Genomic DNA, 16428 nt, shown 5'->3' on the forward strand with positions numbered 1-16428 from the left:
TATAATATAAATTTCACCTGTTTGTTTAAATGTATGTCTGCCTAAAACTTTCGACAGAGGTGACAGATTTTCACGAGATCAGTATAGTTTTGAAGATCAAACCTTCAGATGACAAATATCGAAAAATTGGCTAGAATGAGATCATGGCATGATCATTAGCACTCAAGAGAGTAAAGGTTAAATTTCTCAAGTCGGTTTTAATAGGTAGATTCTTTAGGCCTGCACACTTTGCACTCTTTCCAGACATTGGATATAACATATATAATATAGATCTCACGTATCTGTTTAAATGTATGTATGTATGTATGCCTAAAACTTTCGACGGAGGCGATGGATTTTCATGAGATTGGTATTGTTTTGAAGCTCGACCCTTCAGATGACAAACATAAAAAAATTGGCTAAAAGCATTAATTCCTTCACCCTCAACTGGGCACTTTTCTACATGGAGGGGATAGCTTTTTTTGCCGATATTTTCAAAAGTCATCCCCTCTTTTCGATTGACTAGCCTTAATTTAAACCTTTGTCACTTCCAGTTTGGCGATGGATGCAACAGCAAAGACGTCACTTTTTTTTTTCCACATTCTTTTCCTCCTTTGCGGTAAGGGTTCGAGCCTGCCTGTCTACTACCACTTTTTTTTTTTTTGCTCAACACACATCTCCAAACACCCGGGCAATGCCAGGCACTCAGGTCAGTTCACAAATAAAAAAACATTGAAATGATATTCAAACAGTGTGAAGCATTTTAATTGACCTTGAATTGCATGTAGAAATTACCGAGTTGGATAAAATATGAAATCTACTAGAATTTCTATTTTTGTGTAAAGAACAAATTGAAGATTTATATAGACGACTGATTGGTTAGACGCAAATATTGATTTGTCAGATGTACTGTTATTTAGGTCTAACTTGGAAAATTTGACTTAATCATATATATATATATATATATATATATATATATATATACACACACACACACACAAGGTGACTCGACGTTGCCCGAGATTGAATGATGATCAACGAAGGATTCATACTCCTATATTTTTATTGTCATCAAAATCAATGAAATAGACCATTTTTCAATCCAATCGATTGATTGCTCTAATCATCATAATGGAGGAAGTTTCACATGTCTCTTGCAGTGACTAAATTCGCAATATATTGTAGTCTACATTGCACAGTAGAGAACCTACTGTTGATTTTATAAAATTATTTTTATATATAATGGCTTGCATTAAAGTTTAAAATGAAAAACGAAAGTATCATTGTGAAATTGTGCTTTAAACAGACATTCATATCGAACTCGCCCCTGTCATATCAAAGATCCCACTATTGATTTTATATGTCGGGCCTTTCGGCTTGTGTGGTAATAAAACTTCGTAAGTGCACCTGTAATGTTAGGCTATGCAAGATATTAACTTTAGTGCAAATCGCCTGTTCCTTATTTCATCGAATTATTTCGATTATCGATACTTATCTAAGAACACTGCCAGGCACATTAAGTACCTTTGTGTTAAATGTAATAAGAATCAGCCCAGCCATTTTCGAGTCCATAGGGAACAAACTCAGACACAAAGTTCCTTTCATATAATATATATATATATATATATATATATATATATAAGGTAAAAAGAAAAACCCAACAAACTTAGTTCAATCTCATAATCTTATATATATATATATATATATATATATAATAAATAAATAGGTGTGTGTGTGTGTCTCGGTAAAAAAGTTTTCAAATTTGAAAAAAAAAAAAAAAAAAAAATCTCAATGCAAAGCATAAATGGATAAATTATTGGTGTTAATGTAATATTTAAATATTTTTAGTCTTTTTTGGAAAGAGAAAAAAACTATTGCTAAAAATGAATAGGAAACTGATAACTCGACATCAGATACCTTTAATACATACTCTATATCTAGACAATTTGTCTTGTTCAGGGATCTCCAAACTATGGCCCGCGGGCCAAATCTAGCCTGCCAAAGTCCAGGATTTTTTAATTTTTTATTTTGGCCCGCATAGCTCTAAAAAGTCAGCATTATGACCCTCCACTCCCATTCGAAAACTTGTGGTCTAATATATATATATATATATATATATATATATATATACACACACACACACACACACACTAGCTGGACGTCCGGCGTTGCCGGTCATACAATTCGGTTAAAAATATTTTAATTTATGCAGATTGTGTTTGTATCATTATAGAATCAATCCTCTTCTGAATATTATATGACAAGGAATAATTTGCCTGGTGGATTAATTCGTAAAAAGAAAATAAATAAAATAGAAAAATAACGATTATATTGTTCATCAAATTCCGTCTGTGTTTGTTTACAATATCACGTCAGCTGATATTTAGGCTTGATGAATACCCTGGAAAAGTCACTTCTGATTAATGTTTCGTTTTAAAATATGCAAATAAAGAAATGATCTGTGGTGATTTTAAATGGTAAATCTTGTTTTATTGTAAATTGAACTTAATAAGAAAAAAATTATAATAAAATGGTAAAGTACATCCAGGCTTGAACAGGGGATCAGTAGTAGAGTGCTCTACCACAGAGCTATTTCTCCAGATGACACTAATTCTGTATTTTTTTTTTTAAAAGAAATGATTTGCTGAGATTTTATTATCTCCCTTGGTTTGTGTAACAAAATATTCCCTTGTGGAAATTATTTTTTATCTATGAGAAAAAAAAGACTATTTGTAGGATAACATTTTTTTGATTTTCGATACTTATTGGATAAATTTCTGTACAGAACACTGCCAGACATATAAATCAACTTTGTGTGAAATTTGCAAAAGATAGGCTCAGGAACCTATGAGGAAGGAACTCGCGCGCGCAAAATGACTTTATATATATATATATATACACAGTCACTATAAACATGCGACCCTTTGGCTCACGGGTCATGTATGTTTTTTGTTTTAATAGAGGACATCATTTTTTTTGTTACTTCAACATTTATGAAGTCATTAAAATTTCTTCAATCTGTTTTAATGTGATTTGAATTGTGATGTTACAATAAATTTTCCAGCCTTACTTGGCCTTTTGGCTAAGATCAAAGTGTAGTATCTGTTCTTCAGCTTACGAAACTTTTGCTCTTCCAATTGTCTGAGAGGGGATCTGCCACCGGGCTCTTGAGCCAGGTTCAAGGCATTTGTTCACGTCTGCAAGGACCAGACCCCCTCCTTTGGGGAGTCAGGACCTTCAGCATAGTCTAAGGTTTTAGTCTTAAGTTTTAGTTTTAAGTAGTTTTAAGGTTTTCTTCTTTTCTCCCTCTCTCTGGGAGGAATGTCTACTTCTCCCTCTTAATTAACTAGCGGCACTCTGACCTGCTAGTCTTTGTCTTTCTTCGCTGCTCTCCCGTTGGATCGAGCAGACCGGGTCTCTTTGTCGCTTCCTGTTGGGGTTGTTTGTGGGAAGGGTTTTGGGGTTAATACCTCTTCGTTTTTGCCTTCTCTCTGGGCAAAGATGCCTTTCCTTCTCTCCTCTTAATTGCGACGCGGCACTCTGACCCGCTAGCCACCACTGCGTCTTTCTTCTCTGCTCTCCCCCCGCAAGGGGGGATCGAGCTGACTAACCCGACTTCCCCGCGAGGGGAGGTCAAACCTCTTTCTCTCTTCGCCCCTGGCCACTCCCTCCATCCCTTTGTCCCCCAGACTGTTTTATTTTTTTCCTCCCTCCCAGGTCTGGTCTGCGTCAGCGACCAACGCCCCCACGATGCCGAGCAGGCGGGGATCATCACCCCAAATGCGGAGCACCGTTCCCCCAACTAAATCCCCGGAAAAGGGAGTCAAATCCCGGCCCCGGGTCGATGGAGAGAACAATGCGGAACTTGGAAGCAGCAAGGTAGGGCCGCAGCCCGCGGCGACCTTGATGGAAACTGGAGGGGTAGGGCTGCAGCCCGCGGCGACCCCCGGAAAGCTACCAGCATCCCCCAAAAAGGGACAAGCAGCTCCCCACAAGGGCAACCAGCCCAATGAAGGTGCCCCAAGAAAGCAAGGCGGGAGAAGTACAGAGGGACCAGGACAAGCAACCGCCCAGGTCCCGAAAGTTATGGTGGAGACACCAGAACAAGGCTCCCCCGCTCCCCAAAAGCGGGATCCCCCACCAACAAAAGGGGAAGAAAATGATAACAGTTCCTGCAAGAAATCTGAACAGGAACTGTTCGACGAAACCATGGCCTCCCTACAATCCTTATTCGGGGAGGACACAACCAAGCCGTTGACCCTCAACGCTCCCCAAGAGGGCAACGGAGAAAAGGAAGCGGCTAAGAAGGAAGCGGTGGAAAAAGCGGCTAAGGTCCAGGCAGGAAATACCAAGGCCCAGCCAGCAGAAACCCCCCAACCAGTAGCCACGACACATTCCGGAAAGGCCTCCCCAGGAGGGGAGGAACTGACGGCCGAGACTAGCAAAACCCAGCCTCGGAAGAAAAAGAAGAGTGATTCGGGAAGTGACTCGGAAAGCCAGGAAAGCCAGCACGCAACGACATCTGCGGACTGGCCTAAACTGGCCGGAAAAGGTCACACTCCCAGGCCAGCGACATCACCAGAAACCTCGCCGGCCCCCATGAAGCAGCCAACTCCAGCCACAGCTCCTCCAACCCCAGGGACATCTAAAGCAGGAGGATCAGCATGGGGATCTAAAGAAGAGGCCAAGATGTCCCCCCAAGATTATCGAGAGCTCTTTCTGACCAAATACAGTCAGTATACAAAGGGCAACACCATCCAGCCCCTTCCAGGTCAAGTGGAAAGCCTGGAAAAGAGAGTGCTCTCGTTAATCACGTCCGACACCAAGGCAAGAGGTCTGACGGGAATAAACAAAGAGACTATGGTGAAGATCCTGATGGAGCAGAACATCCCTGCTAACTACATTTGCAGGAAGAGTTATGCAATGTGGGATGTCCTGCTCCCAACCCCGGAGGATGCCGTCAGACTCTCTAAGATGAACCATCAATCTAGAAACATTAAGCTCCACCCAGTTTACCTCAACAGGCGGAGGACAAATGTATCAGTACTCAACGTCCCCTGCTATATGGATGCGAAACAGCTGGGAGCCATCCTCAGCCAGTACGGGGATGTGGAGGAGGTGACACCTTGCCGCGGTCAACGTAACATTATGACCGGGGATTACAAGGTGCAAATGGTGGTCGACAAGGTGGGGTTCTATGGCATCCCTGCTACAATTCAGTTCGGGGACTGGACCCTCTCCTTGATCGTAGAAGGAAGGAGGCCGCACTGCTGGCAATGCCAACAACAGGGCCATATGGCCAAGGATTGCCCCAAGAGAAAGACCAACAAGGCTGCCACCAAGGTAGCGGGAACATCCAAGGCCACAGTCGCAACCGCCGCTCCTACTCACGCCGAGAATCCCGCAGAAGCCAAACAGGGATGGGCGACAGTCACTAAAAAGGGAAAGGCCATCAAACAATCTTCCCCACAGACAGTGACCATAGCCCAGCCAGAAGACAAGCCGGAAGACAATGCAAACATGGACACAGAGGTCCCCGCCTCCTCGAACAAAAGGAAACTGCAGGAGTCCGAAGAAGAGGTGGCGTCCGAGGAGGAGGGGGAACCCTTGCCGGCAAGACCAACATTAAGCGCCACAGAAATTAGGAGGGCAAGGAGGAAAAAGAGCAGAAAAATGAGAGCTGCCTCCCCAACCCCCTCAGAGAACATTCCCGATAAAGCAGAGGCTGAACAACCCATAACCCCATCGCCCCATCAGCCGAAGCCACAAGAATCCCCCTCACCCTCTCTCCCGGTCCCACCCAGAGAAGCTTCACGCCCCGTGTCTTGCGAAAGGCCTACCAGCGTACCAGCAAAACAGGACACCCCCACCCATAACACCTCTTCCCCTCCTCAACAACAACAAGAGGACCCCTCCCCGACAACAACAACAACAACAACCAGAACACAAAGAACTAAAAAATTACCATTCCTACCGGGAGGTAGGATCTGCGAGACGGATCTTCTGCGGAATATACCAGAGCTCAAGGGAAAGCAGAAGGTCCGTTTCAACAAGCTCCTGAACTTTGACTCAGTGGGAAGTCACAAGGTCACTGAGCCAGAACACTTCCCAGATGCCCCCATGCTGACAACCTTTGTCAGGGGGAATAAAGACACTAGAACGGAGGGTCTATGGGCGATGCTGGAGGCAGCCAAGGAGGCAATACCAGGCCAACAGCTTATCGACATGGACCATCCGTCTCTAAAAAATATAACCTACAGATGTGAAGGTCGCACACCCCTGTATGTCCATCCTTCCCTATACAGGGCATTAAAACTAACTTTTCCCCTGGACGTGGGAGGCGTTGCCAAGGATGGATTACCTTCTGCGGAACTGCTGACCGGAAGCCTTGGGCAAGCCTGCTACGTCCTCACTGCCGAGGACTTCAGACCCGTCTGTGACACTGCCTAAGGTAAGTGAACATGGCTTTAAACTTGGCTACATTTAATGTGAGGGGCATCAGGTGTCGAAGCAAGGCCTCGCGCGTTGTGAGAGACCTGGTGTCCCTTAAGGTAGATATCGCCGCTATCCAGGAGACCCACTTTGTTTGTGACGAGGATTGTCAGGTGCTGGTAAACGATTACGATGTTTACTCAGCATATGGCAATACTTATAGTCGTGGAATCTCCTTGCTAGTGAAACGCACCCTGTCAGCGTCGGTGAATGTTGTTCACGCAGGCGAGGACGGGCGGGCGCTCGTTGTTGATGTTGCTGTTAATTGTAGTGTTTTTCGGATTGTTGCTGTTTATGCTCCCAATGCTGCTGTAGAGAGGGCAACCTTTTTTCGACGGTTGGAGGGCTTCTTAGTGGATCCGGAACGGTTAGTTTTAATGGGTGATTGGAATGCAATCCTTGATCCCAGTATAGATAAGGTCGGGGGAGCTAGTGGGTCGGCGTGATGTGACAGCTCTGTCTGACCTGATGGCTTCGTGCGATCTCGTCGACAGATTTCGTCTTGATCATCCAGGGCGGGAGATGTGGACGTGGCATTCTGTAGTGCCTTCCCATCCGAGTACTTACTTGGATCGGATGTTAGTTAGAAGAGGCGACATAGACTTCCTATCTTGCCCCACGTTCCACTTATTAGGACACTCGGACCATAAACTTGTTATGGCCCGTTTGAACTTAAGTGCTAGGCCTAAACTGGCCGGATACTGGAAGTTCAACATCTCCTTGTTGGAGCTGGAGGACTACCGGTTGAAGGTCACTGAGCTAATTCAGAGGGCTTTAGTGGGGGCGGTTACAGGGAGTAAGTGGTGGGTTAGTCTTAAGGCTAAAATTAGGCGCTTCTCTGTCAAGTATAGCCAACGCCTCGCGTTAGATAAGGCTGAGGCAAAGAAGCGCTTAGAGGATAAGCTGACCCGGGCGGTGGAAGGGGGGGATCCCCTAGAGTTAGCACTAGCTAAACAAGATCTCAACCGCTTGGCTAGCGAGCGGTATGAAGGTCAAGTAGTTAGGGCTAGGTTAAACAAAGTTTCTAACGAGGCTGTGAATGTTGACGCCGTTGAGCGTAAGGCTGCTTTAAGGCGCGGTTCGGATGGGTACATTCGTAAAGTACATAACCTGGAAGGACACGCTTTAGTATCGACTCGGGAGATCTGCGAGGGGTTTCGGGAGCATCTATCGGTGCGCTTCACCCAACTACCCAGGCTCAGGGTTGATGAGTTTGGCAGCTATTTGGCTGACTCGCCCCGCCTCACGGCGGCTCGAGCGGCTAGCTGTGATGGTCTTATTACTGAACATGAGGTCATTACTGCGTTGAAGCAGGTCGGCTATAACAAATCTCCGGGGCTTGATGGTTTACCCTACGAGTTCTACTTGAGGCTGTCGCCCATGTTGGTCCCTCTTCTGAAGGATATGTTCAACCATTGGTTTGCTCAGGGCTCCATCCCTGGACAGGTGACCAAGGGTGTGATCACATTGCTGAGGAAAGGTCAACGGCATGGCGGGAGGGAAAACTTTGATGATTTTAGGCCCTTGACTCTGCTAAACACAGAGTTAAAGATTTTGGCAAAGATTCTTGCGAATCGCTTGCAGGTTGTCATCACTGATTTGATCGAACCAGACCAGACTTATGCTGTGAAGGGGAGATCAATTCAAGACAATTTGCATTTGATACGCTCGATCATAGAGGGGACAGAAGACGACGCCGAAGCCGCGCTGATCAGTTTAGATCAGTCCAAGGCATTCGATAGGGTCGACCATCGGTTCCTAGGATCTGTGTTAGAGGCCGCCGGATTTAATCCGGACTTCCGCAAGTGGATCTTTGTTCTGTATGACAGGCCAACGGTGGCGGTGCAGATCAACGGTAAGCTATCGGAGTCATTCGCTGTCTCTCGGTCGGTGCGACAGGGTTGTCCGCTGTCGCCTCTGCTGTATGTCCTGGCGTTGGAACCCCTCCTTCGCAATTTAAGGGACGAGGCGACTACACCAGTCCTGCGCGGAATAGCTCTCCCTGGAGGCACACGAGCCAGGGTTTCCGCGTTCGCCGATGACGTCACCGTGTTCGTGTCTTGCCTCACGGACATTCAAGCGGTGGTCGAGGCGCTCGCTCGATACGAAGAAGTAACAGGGGCCATCTTCAACCGTAGCAAGTCTGCTGGCCTGCGGTTGGGGGCCTGGACCGGGGTAAACTCGCTTCCAGGTATTTTCAGCTGGACCGATGGACCGGTCCGTATTCTCGGTGTCTGGTTTGGACCGGGACTTCAGCTGGAAAAGAATTGGTCGGAAGTACAGTCTAAGGTCAAATCGTCAGTCAAGACTTGGATTGGAAGGAAATTGTCCTTGAAGGGTCGGGCGGAGGCGTGTGCTACATACGTCTTTCCGCTCATCCTTTACCGTTTGTCTGTACTTCCTCTCCCTGCAGAACGCCTAACCCGCTTACAAGGGCGCCTCGATTCACTTTTGTGGAACGAGGGTAAGCACTATGTCTGCAGAGAGGTCTGTGTTCAACGTCCGAGCGAGGGAGGCCTGAGTCAGCCCAGTCTCTTGTGTCACAGAAACGCCGAGAGATTGGCTTTCCTGGGTCGTTCGCTTGAAGGAGACGCTCCTTGGGTCCCTGTGGTTGAGAACTCGTTTCCCAATCTCAAACCCAACCCTTCGGTAGAAGGTCGTCGTAGACCGAAGGGGGAGTCCAAGTTCTTCTCCGAATGCCGGACCGCTCTTAGAGCTTTGCCGGGGACCAGTGTCCTCGATCAGCCAAGGAAGGAACTGTATCGGGATTTAGTGGAGGGGACCGCGAAGGATCCACTTTGTAGGCGGATGGGATGGTCGATGAAGGTTGTCCGTTCTCAATGGTGTTGGGCGCCGGGACGGGAGATTCTGAATAACTCGGAATTCTCCCTGACTTGGCGACTGGTCCGAAATGCGCTGCCCCTCTTCGACGAACTTTTCCGGTATAAAGAACATACCAGGCGCTTCTGTCCGTGCTGTGACGAACGCGAGCCCGAAACTATCGAGCACGCGTTTTTTAGTTGCAGCCGGATACAGGCCCTTTTAAAGTACGTCGAGGGGGTAACAGCTCGCATCGATGCCGAGTGTCTGCTCGATCTCGACGTAGGAACTTTTGTGTACAACATGGAGCCGCCGTTCCCCAGGGAGGAAAGTTTGGTTTTCCTGGCGATCCTAGCAGTAGCGCGCATGACCATCTGGATCACGCGCCTCAAGTTGGTCCGCGAAGGGACATCTGTTCCGGATCGGGATCTGATTGTTTACTTTAAACATTTGCTTAAAGTAAAGATCAGATGCGATTGGAAGAGGTTGCCTAGAGTGGAATTTGACAAGAGGTGGGTGCACAGCACTAGTTTGTGCATCCGTCGAGGAGCCAAGTTTCAATACGTGTTCCCTCCTTAGGCATGGCATGGGCGGTGCTGGGTCCTATGGAACCCATCCCGCCTAGGTTAGCATAAGTTCAAGTAAAGTAACTCTTGACTGGTGGTACAAATGAGATCCTGTCCCTGATTTTATTTTTTGGTATTAGAGTACCTCTGAGTCTGCCCAACCCCTCTGCTCCTCAGGTTTATTTTCTGATGTCACCGGTCGCTCCCCTACTCAGAGGTCACCCTCCTACCCCCTCCATCCGTTGCTTTATTTTCTCCCACCTCTATTAAGGCCATTTCCCCAAACCCATTAGGGATGCCCTGCTTGTTTTCGGTTCCCCGGAAAACAGTGGGAAATCTAACCACATAGAATAGTACAGGGGGGTCTTACTAACAATACATTAGTAGTTTTTTCCCTTATTTTTTGGAAATGAACATTTTTATTAGTATAGTCCCACTCCACGAACATTTTATTCCAAATTAATTCAAAAACTCTTTCTAATGAAATCGAACTTTATTTTCTCACACATGCACATACACACACAAAAAAAAAAAAAAAAAAAAAAAAAAAATGCACACACAACACACAGATAAGTTTTTTACAAATTGTACATAAGTTATTTTTTACACTGAACGCTGGGGTATTAGTTAGATTAAGAGCCACAGAGTGATTGAGGTATTTTGGTAAATGTTGCCAGTCAAGAGTAAGACTTCAAAGTCCCTTCTGTTAGATAGTCATAAAGACCCTGTACCCTCCCCCTCCCAATTTCTTATAGGGCCTTGTGCCTAATTTTGTTGTGTTAATTTTTGGTTTTATAATTTGATATTGTAAATTCATTTTTTGACTTCAATAAAATAAATAAATAAGATCAAAGTGTAGTATCTGTTCTTCAGATGATGCACTTCCATTTCTTGTTCTCTTTCGATGGAGAAGCAGTCCTTCACGACCGAGACAATTTTTATTTTTGTACCTTTTCTCCACGTTAATAAACGACCCTGGTATCTAACTGTTCCGTGGGGAGACATTGTAAATAGGTACAATAAATTTTCCAGGTTTCTTCTAAATTTGTTAAAGTGGATAATGTCATCCCTTTGTGACATCATCCAGCGTGCAGCGAGAGAAACAAGATTCACAGATTTTAATAATCACACACACACACACACATCTTTATGTATATATATATATATTTTTTTTTTATATTATGTGTGATTTGAGTTTTGGGCACCGTTTTTAAAAAATATAATTTAGTTGTTTTGCTTTACAGTATATTAATCCTTTTCAGGTTATTTAATGCCAAACTTAGTTGTTTTGAAGAAAAAAAAAATTATGCTACAAGTTCTTTATTTCTATCTCCTTTTCAGGAGGTTAGACACAAAGTCAAGTGTAGGTTTGATGAAAGTATTTCTGTGCTGTGAATTGGATTTCCAGTCATTAATCACTAACTCCATCCCCACTACAAGTTCTTTCTTCAAATATTTATTCATAGTTTGGCTATTTTGTAGCAGAAAATTATTCTTTTTAGCTTTGCAAAATATGAGCGAGTTTGACAAAGGGAAAGCCCCCCCCCCCAAAAAAAAAACGAAAAAAAAAAAGAAAAAAAAAAAAGAAAAAAAAAAAAAGAAAAAAAAAAAAAAAGAAAAAAAAAAAAACCCAAAAACGTCAATGTTTGATACATTTTGGATTAGGAAGCCAGTATCTTCAGACTGGCTGGCAGATTGCACCAGTTATTAGAAGATGAACGACTTACCATAATTGTTCCATGATATTGTATTTTTAATTTCTCTTCTGGCAGAAGAATTTCCTGAGGTGCTGTTAACGGTTTCTGCTGAATAAATAGAAGAGAAATAATTATAAACAATGAAAATGATTTGTTGCGGTGTGATAATCATTTTTCGCTGCTAGAATAAGAATTATAATATGCATTTGTTATTAATAAAAAAAAATAAATTTATACTTGGCTTTCGACAGTGTGTTCGAGTGCATTTATAATGTTAAATAGTAAGAACAGGAAATTTGGTTCAGATCAATTTATGCACTCAGATATCACCTTGACTTGGTGTATGCTAGAAACAGATGCGACATCACATGGTACAAAGGGAGAGTGAGCGAGAGAAGTAGTGAGAGAAGAAATTAGGGTTGTGAACATGAAGATTTAGAAGCAAAAGGATTTAATAATTACTTGGTCAGAGATTTAAAATAAACAATCCAAGTGAATAAACATTTTGTCTGCAGTCATTTGTCAGGATATGAATTTGTTTGCAAATGGTGTTTCTTCAGTCTGGCAGAATCACATAGGAATACACACAGGAACTAGCAGTTGACTATATATGTTCATGAAGTTCCACGTGGGACAAGATTGAAACTTGATGTTATTCATCGGTTTGTCAGGCTAAAGTTTGCTTTAATGGAGCAGGTTATCTCAATATTCCATAAGAATCTTTCACTTAGTGATACAAGCACCAAAATTGGCACAAATGATGTTCAGAACATACATTGTAAGAAAAGAATGTTAGCCATCAGAAAATTCAAGATGGCTGCCAGTTTTCAAGATGGCTGCAGAAGCAAGCCTGACAAATTTTAATTTTGGTGCTTGTATCACCAAGTGAAAGACTTTCAGTCATCTGCCCCACTGCTTGTCGGGTTGGTCAAAGGAATTTATGTTTAAGGGATACAAGTGCTAAAGGTTCATATGATACAGAGATCAAATCCCAGTCAATACAGTGGAAGAACTTGGACTCTGCACCTACAAAGAAGGCAAGGGTGCAGCTCTTCGCAAACAAGGTCATGCTCAAGAATGGAATAGTGATGACAGATTTCGTAGTAAAATGGTAGCACAATTACAGGAGCCCATTGTTTCCCTTTTAAGGAAACTAGGAGAAACTATTAGAATCAAGAGACGGTACAAGATTAAACAAAAGGTATCCTCCTCCTGCAAGGCAATACTCCGGTCCACAATGTGCAAGTCACCATGTTTGTGTGGCAGGGCTTTACATTGCCAGTGATTTTTTAAAATGGCGAATAGAAATAAAACACATCTTTTGGCGATTGTGTTTTTTTTTTTTTTTTTTTTTTTTTTTAACAATCTTCCAAAGCTCATTACTGATTGAAAAATGTCTTTTCAACATTTATCTTTTTTGATAAAATGAGCAAAGTTAAATTATTTAAACAAAAGTTTAGAACAACATACTCTAAAAAAATACATCTGAAAAAATTAAAGTCTCAACATAAAATGCAGTGCATATTTATAATCATACTTATTTAAAGAAAAAAATTTATGTACGTACTCGTCAGAAAACAAAGTCATATTCCAAAAATCATGTAGGTTTGGCTAGTAAATGAAAATATGTAGTTGTCAAAGGTCAACTAAAAGACAGTTTTGTCCATAGAGCCCTGTGCGGCTATGAGAACTTACCCCATCTTCCCTACTCTCCTGACCTTGCACCCTCTGACTTTCACCTCTTAACCATTAAGACGTTTTTGAAAGGAAAGTGTCGATAAAGATTTCTTTTGTATTTTTAAAATTTTTTTAAATAAACATAATTCTAAATATGCACTGCATTTTATGTTGAGACTAGAATTTTCCAGATGATGTAGCTTTGATTTCCTAAGTTATACTGTAGTTGGAGGGCCAACCTAAGGTGTTCTATAAAAACGGTCTCCAGAGCTGCATTGAACTATAGGAAGAATACATAAATCTTAGTTGTTTCTATATCCATCATGACTAATAACTGTGCCAAGTTTTGCTGCTCTACTGCTATGAGAAGTGAGGCAGGACCATTACTTGTTGAATGTCCCTTGTATATCAAGACACTGCAAAAGTTTAAGAGAGGTTTCAAACCTACACAGAGTCAAAAAACAAACAAAAAAAAACTTTATAAATTAATCCATGTATAATTGATCATATGCATCTATTAAAAGTGTAGAGCGATTCTTGTAATAGGAAAATGTAGTTATGGTAGCGACGAGACTGGAAGTTATCACTGGGGCTAGGACAAGAGCATATTCTTTTCATTGTTTTGACTCAAGTGTGTATCCATTGATATCTTATATGCTTTTATATAGAGTGACATGGTTCTCAGTTGATTAACTGTGTCGGATATATACTCGAGAGTCAAAATAATGAAAAGAATATGCTGTTGTCATAGGCCTAGTGATCACTGAAGAATTTAAAGAGATTCCATATATTTTATAAAGCAATTCTGGCATTTTTCAGTATGCCAAAGATATCACAACACCGAGTGTAGAGCCATTCTTGTAATAGCGTGTTAAATTCAAGCAAAGCCACTAAACGTTTTCTGTGGGCCTGTCAGACTAAAATCGAACATCATAAAAATAACGTATCCAATGCAGAATATTACCAAAATATTTTTCTTTCAATTTCAATAAATCTTAATCTATAATATAAATCTCACCTGTCTGTTTAAATGTATGTATGTATGTTTATATGTCTGTCTAAAACTTTCGTCAGAGGTGACAGATTTTCACGAGATTGGTATCATTTTGAAGCTCGACCCTTCGGACAACAAATATTGAAAAATTGGCTAAAAACAAATCCCTCAAACTTCAACTGGGTACTTTTCTACAAGGAGGGGGTTGCTTTTTTCGCTGATATTTTTGAAAGTCAATTGACTAGCCTTAATTTAAACCTTCACCACTTCCGGTTTGGCGATGGATGCAACGGCAAAGACGTCACTCTTTTTTCATGTTCTTTTCCTTGTTCGATGTATGGGTTTGAGCCTGCCTGCCTACTACCACTTTTTTTTTTCTTTTGCTCAACACACCTCCAAACACCCAGGCAATGCAAGGCACCCAGGCTAGTTGTTATGAGAAACGTCAATGCTTACTAGACACTGTCCTTAAGTGTCTAAGGTCTTTCTGTACATGGGTTTTTCAAGACAATTGTACATGATTCTTTCTCTGCAAGTCAACCCTGACTAAATATTCAAAATCACATAGTATCCACAGTCCATTACAATCTCCTTTATATCGTGTACCTTCTGCAAGTGATGTTATCTCAAGTAACAGCACGAAGCTGGATACTCCAGACTAAATAAATTCTTGTCCTGGAATGCAGATACGACAAGAAAGGTATACTATAACATATTTAAATGGTCAAGTGACGTTGCCAATAGTAATATCACTAAGCTGGATACTCCATCAGACTAGATGAATTCGCGTCCTGGAATTTAAACCAAGAAACTACAAGAATAATATACTATAACATATTTAATGGTTGATTGGGAAGAGCAAAATTATTTCCTCAACTTCTTTACTAACTCAGTGTTTGAGAGGTAAATGAGAACTTTAATGGGATATTCGAATACCTCTGTATCTCATAAAGAGATCATGTGTGTTAGATGCAGGAATGGAGCCGCTTGATTTCTGAGAAGAACTTCAACTGAAGTAAAATGAAACACGAGAGAGAAACAAAAAGAAAAAAATCCAAAATTTAAAAAATGTTAAACGCTACAAAAACAGAAAAAAAACATTTAAGGTAATAAAAAGAATTTGTCAACGTGAATATGAAAAAAAGATTTTTCAATTTCAATTGATCTATTTTGATAAAAATATATATAAAAAAAAAAAAAAAAAAAAAAAAAAAATCACCAAAATAAATGCTTGAAAATTAGAAGAACTGGTAATTTATATATATATATATAGTAGTAGTACAACATTTTGTTGAAATTCCAAAGACTTAGATTTTTTTCTTTTATATAACTTGTTTATTTCATCTTGGATCTCTTCATTACAGGCGTTTCGTTAATGGAATGACAATTTTATGTTTTATGTCTTCATAAAAATTTTCTCATCAACTCGTCAGATGTGATTTCCATCCAATGTTACCAATAAAAAGTTAATTTTGTACATGATAAACCTGGTGCGTTTGTTTGGAGAAAAGAAATTCTATGCCCACCTTGTTACAGGTCAGCCATCTCTTTATCATAAGTCTCAACTCGTTAAATAGAAACAGTATACATTGAAATTAACAATATTTCAAAAATAAACACACACATTATATATATAGGCAAATACTATGCTAATAGTATCATTCAGGAACAACAACAAAAAATTCAACTGAACATTCTCATGAATCAAGGTCAAAAACTATTGGAAGAGAATGGAAGGAATCACTAGATTCATAGAAATAATGCATTGTTTTCTCCAATAAATGCAGTGATAAAATTTGACTTTCCAACATAACTTCAGAACTCTTCACTGCCACAGGGTAAAAAGAAATGTGTCTGCAAGAAATATTAATTCATTCTTCGAATTTCTGCATCTTATTCAATTGCAGTCTGTACCTAAATCTAAACAAAAATTCCATGAACAAAGTTTCTTTCCTAGAACTGCCTACCTGTAGAACTGTACCATGGGGCCCACTTTATAGCTGACTACAAACAAGTCATCCTCAAATCCAATGTAAACAAATTCTTGTTGAACAGTCCACTTAAATAATAAAATTCTATCCAATTTCTATGATTACTAATCAGGATGCTATTGTCTCACTTACACTGAAACCTTATCCTTGAGTAGCCTTCAGGCCTTGTGTAACTTAGCGTGGACAGCTATACACAAATACCAAGTCGCATA

General features: G+C 41.5%; 1 protein-coding gene across 6 annotated transcripts in view; it reads right to left on the minus strand.

The window, feature by feature from the left end:
* The window catches only part of LOC145245870 (ribonuclease P protein subunit p30-like), a 162295-nt gene that overhangs the window by 85316 nt on the left and 60551 nt on the right, over positions 1-16428 (minus strand). For 3 of the 6 annotated variants that reach the window (XM_080107583.1, XM_080107585.1, XM_080107581.1), the window contains exon 3: positions 11585-11662. In XM_080107583.1, coding sequence (XP_079963709.1) covers positions 11585-11662 — 78 coding nt within the window. The remainder of the gene's footprint in view (positions 1-11584; positions 11663-16428) is intronic. The other 3 variants (XM_080107584.1, XM_080107586.1, XM_080107582.1) reach the window with 1 other exon arrangement.

The sequence above is a fragment of the Euprymna scolopes genome, chromosome 23 (genome assembly GCF_053919585.1).
Source record: "Euprymna scolopes isolate OS-2025 chromosome 23, ASM5391958v1, whole genome shotgun sequence".
Lineage (NCBI taxonomy): Eukaryota > Metazoa > Mollusca > Cephalopoda > Sepiida > Sepiolidae > Euprymna > Euprymna scolopes.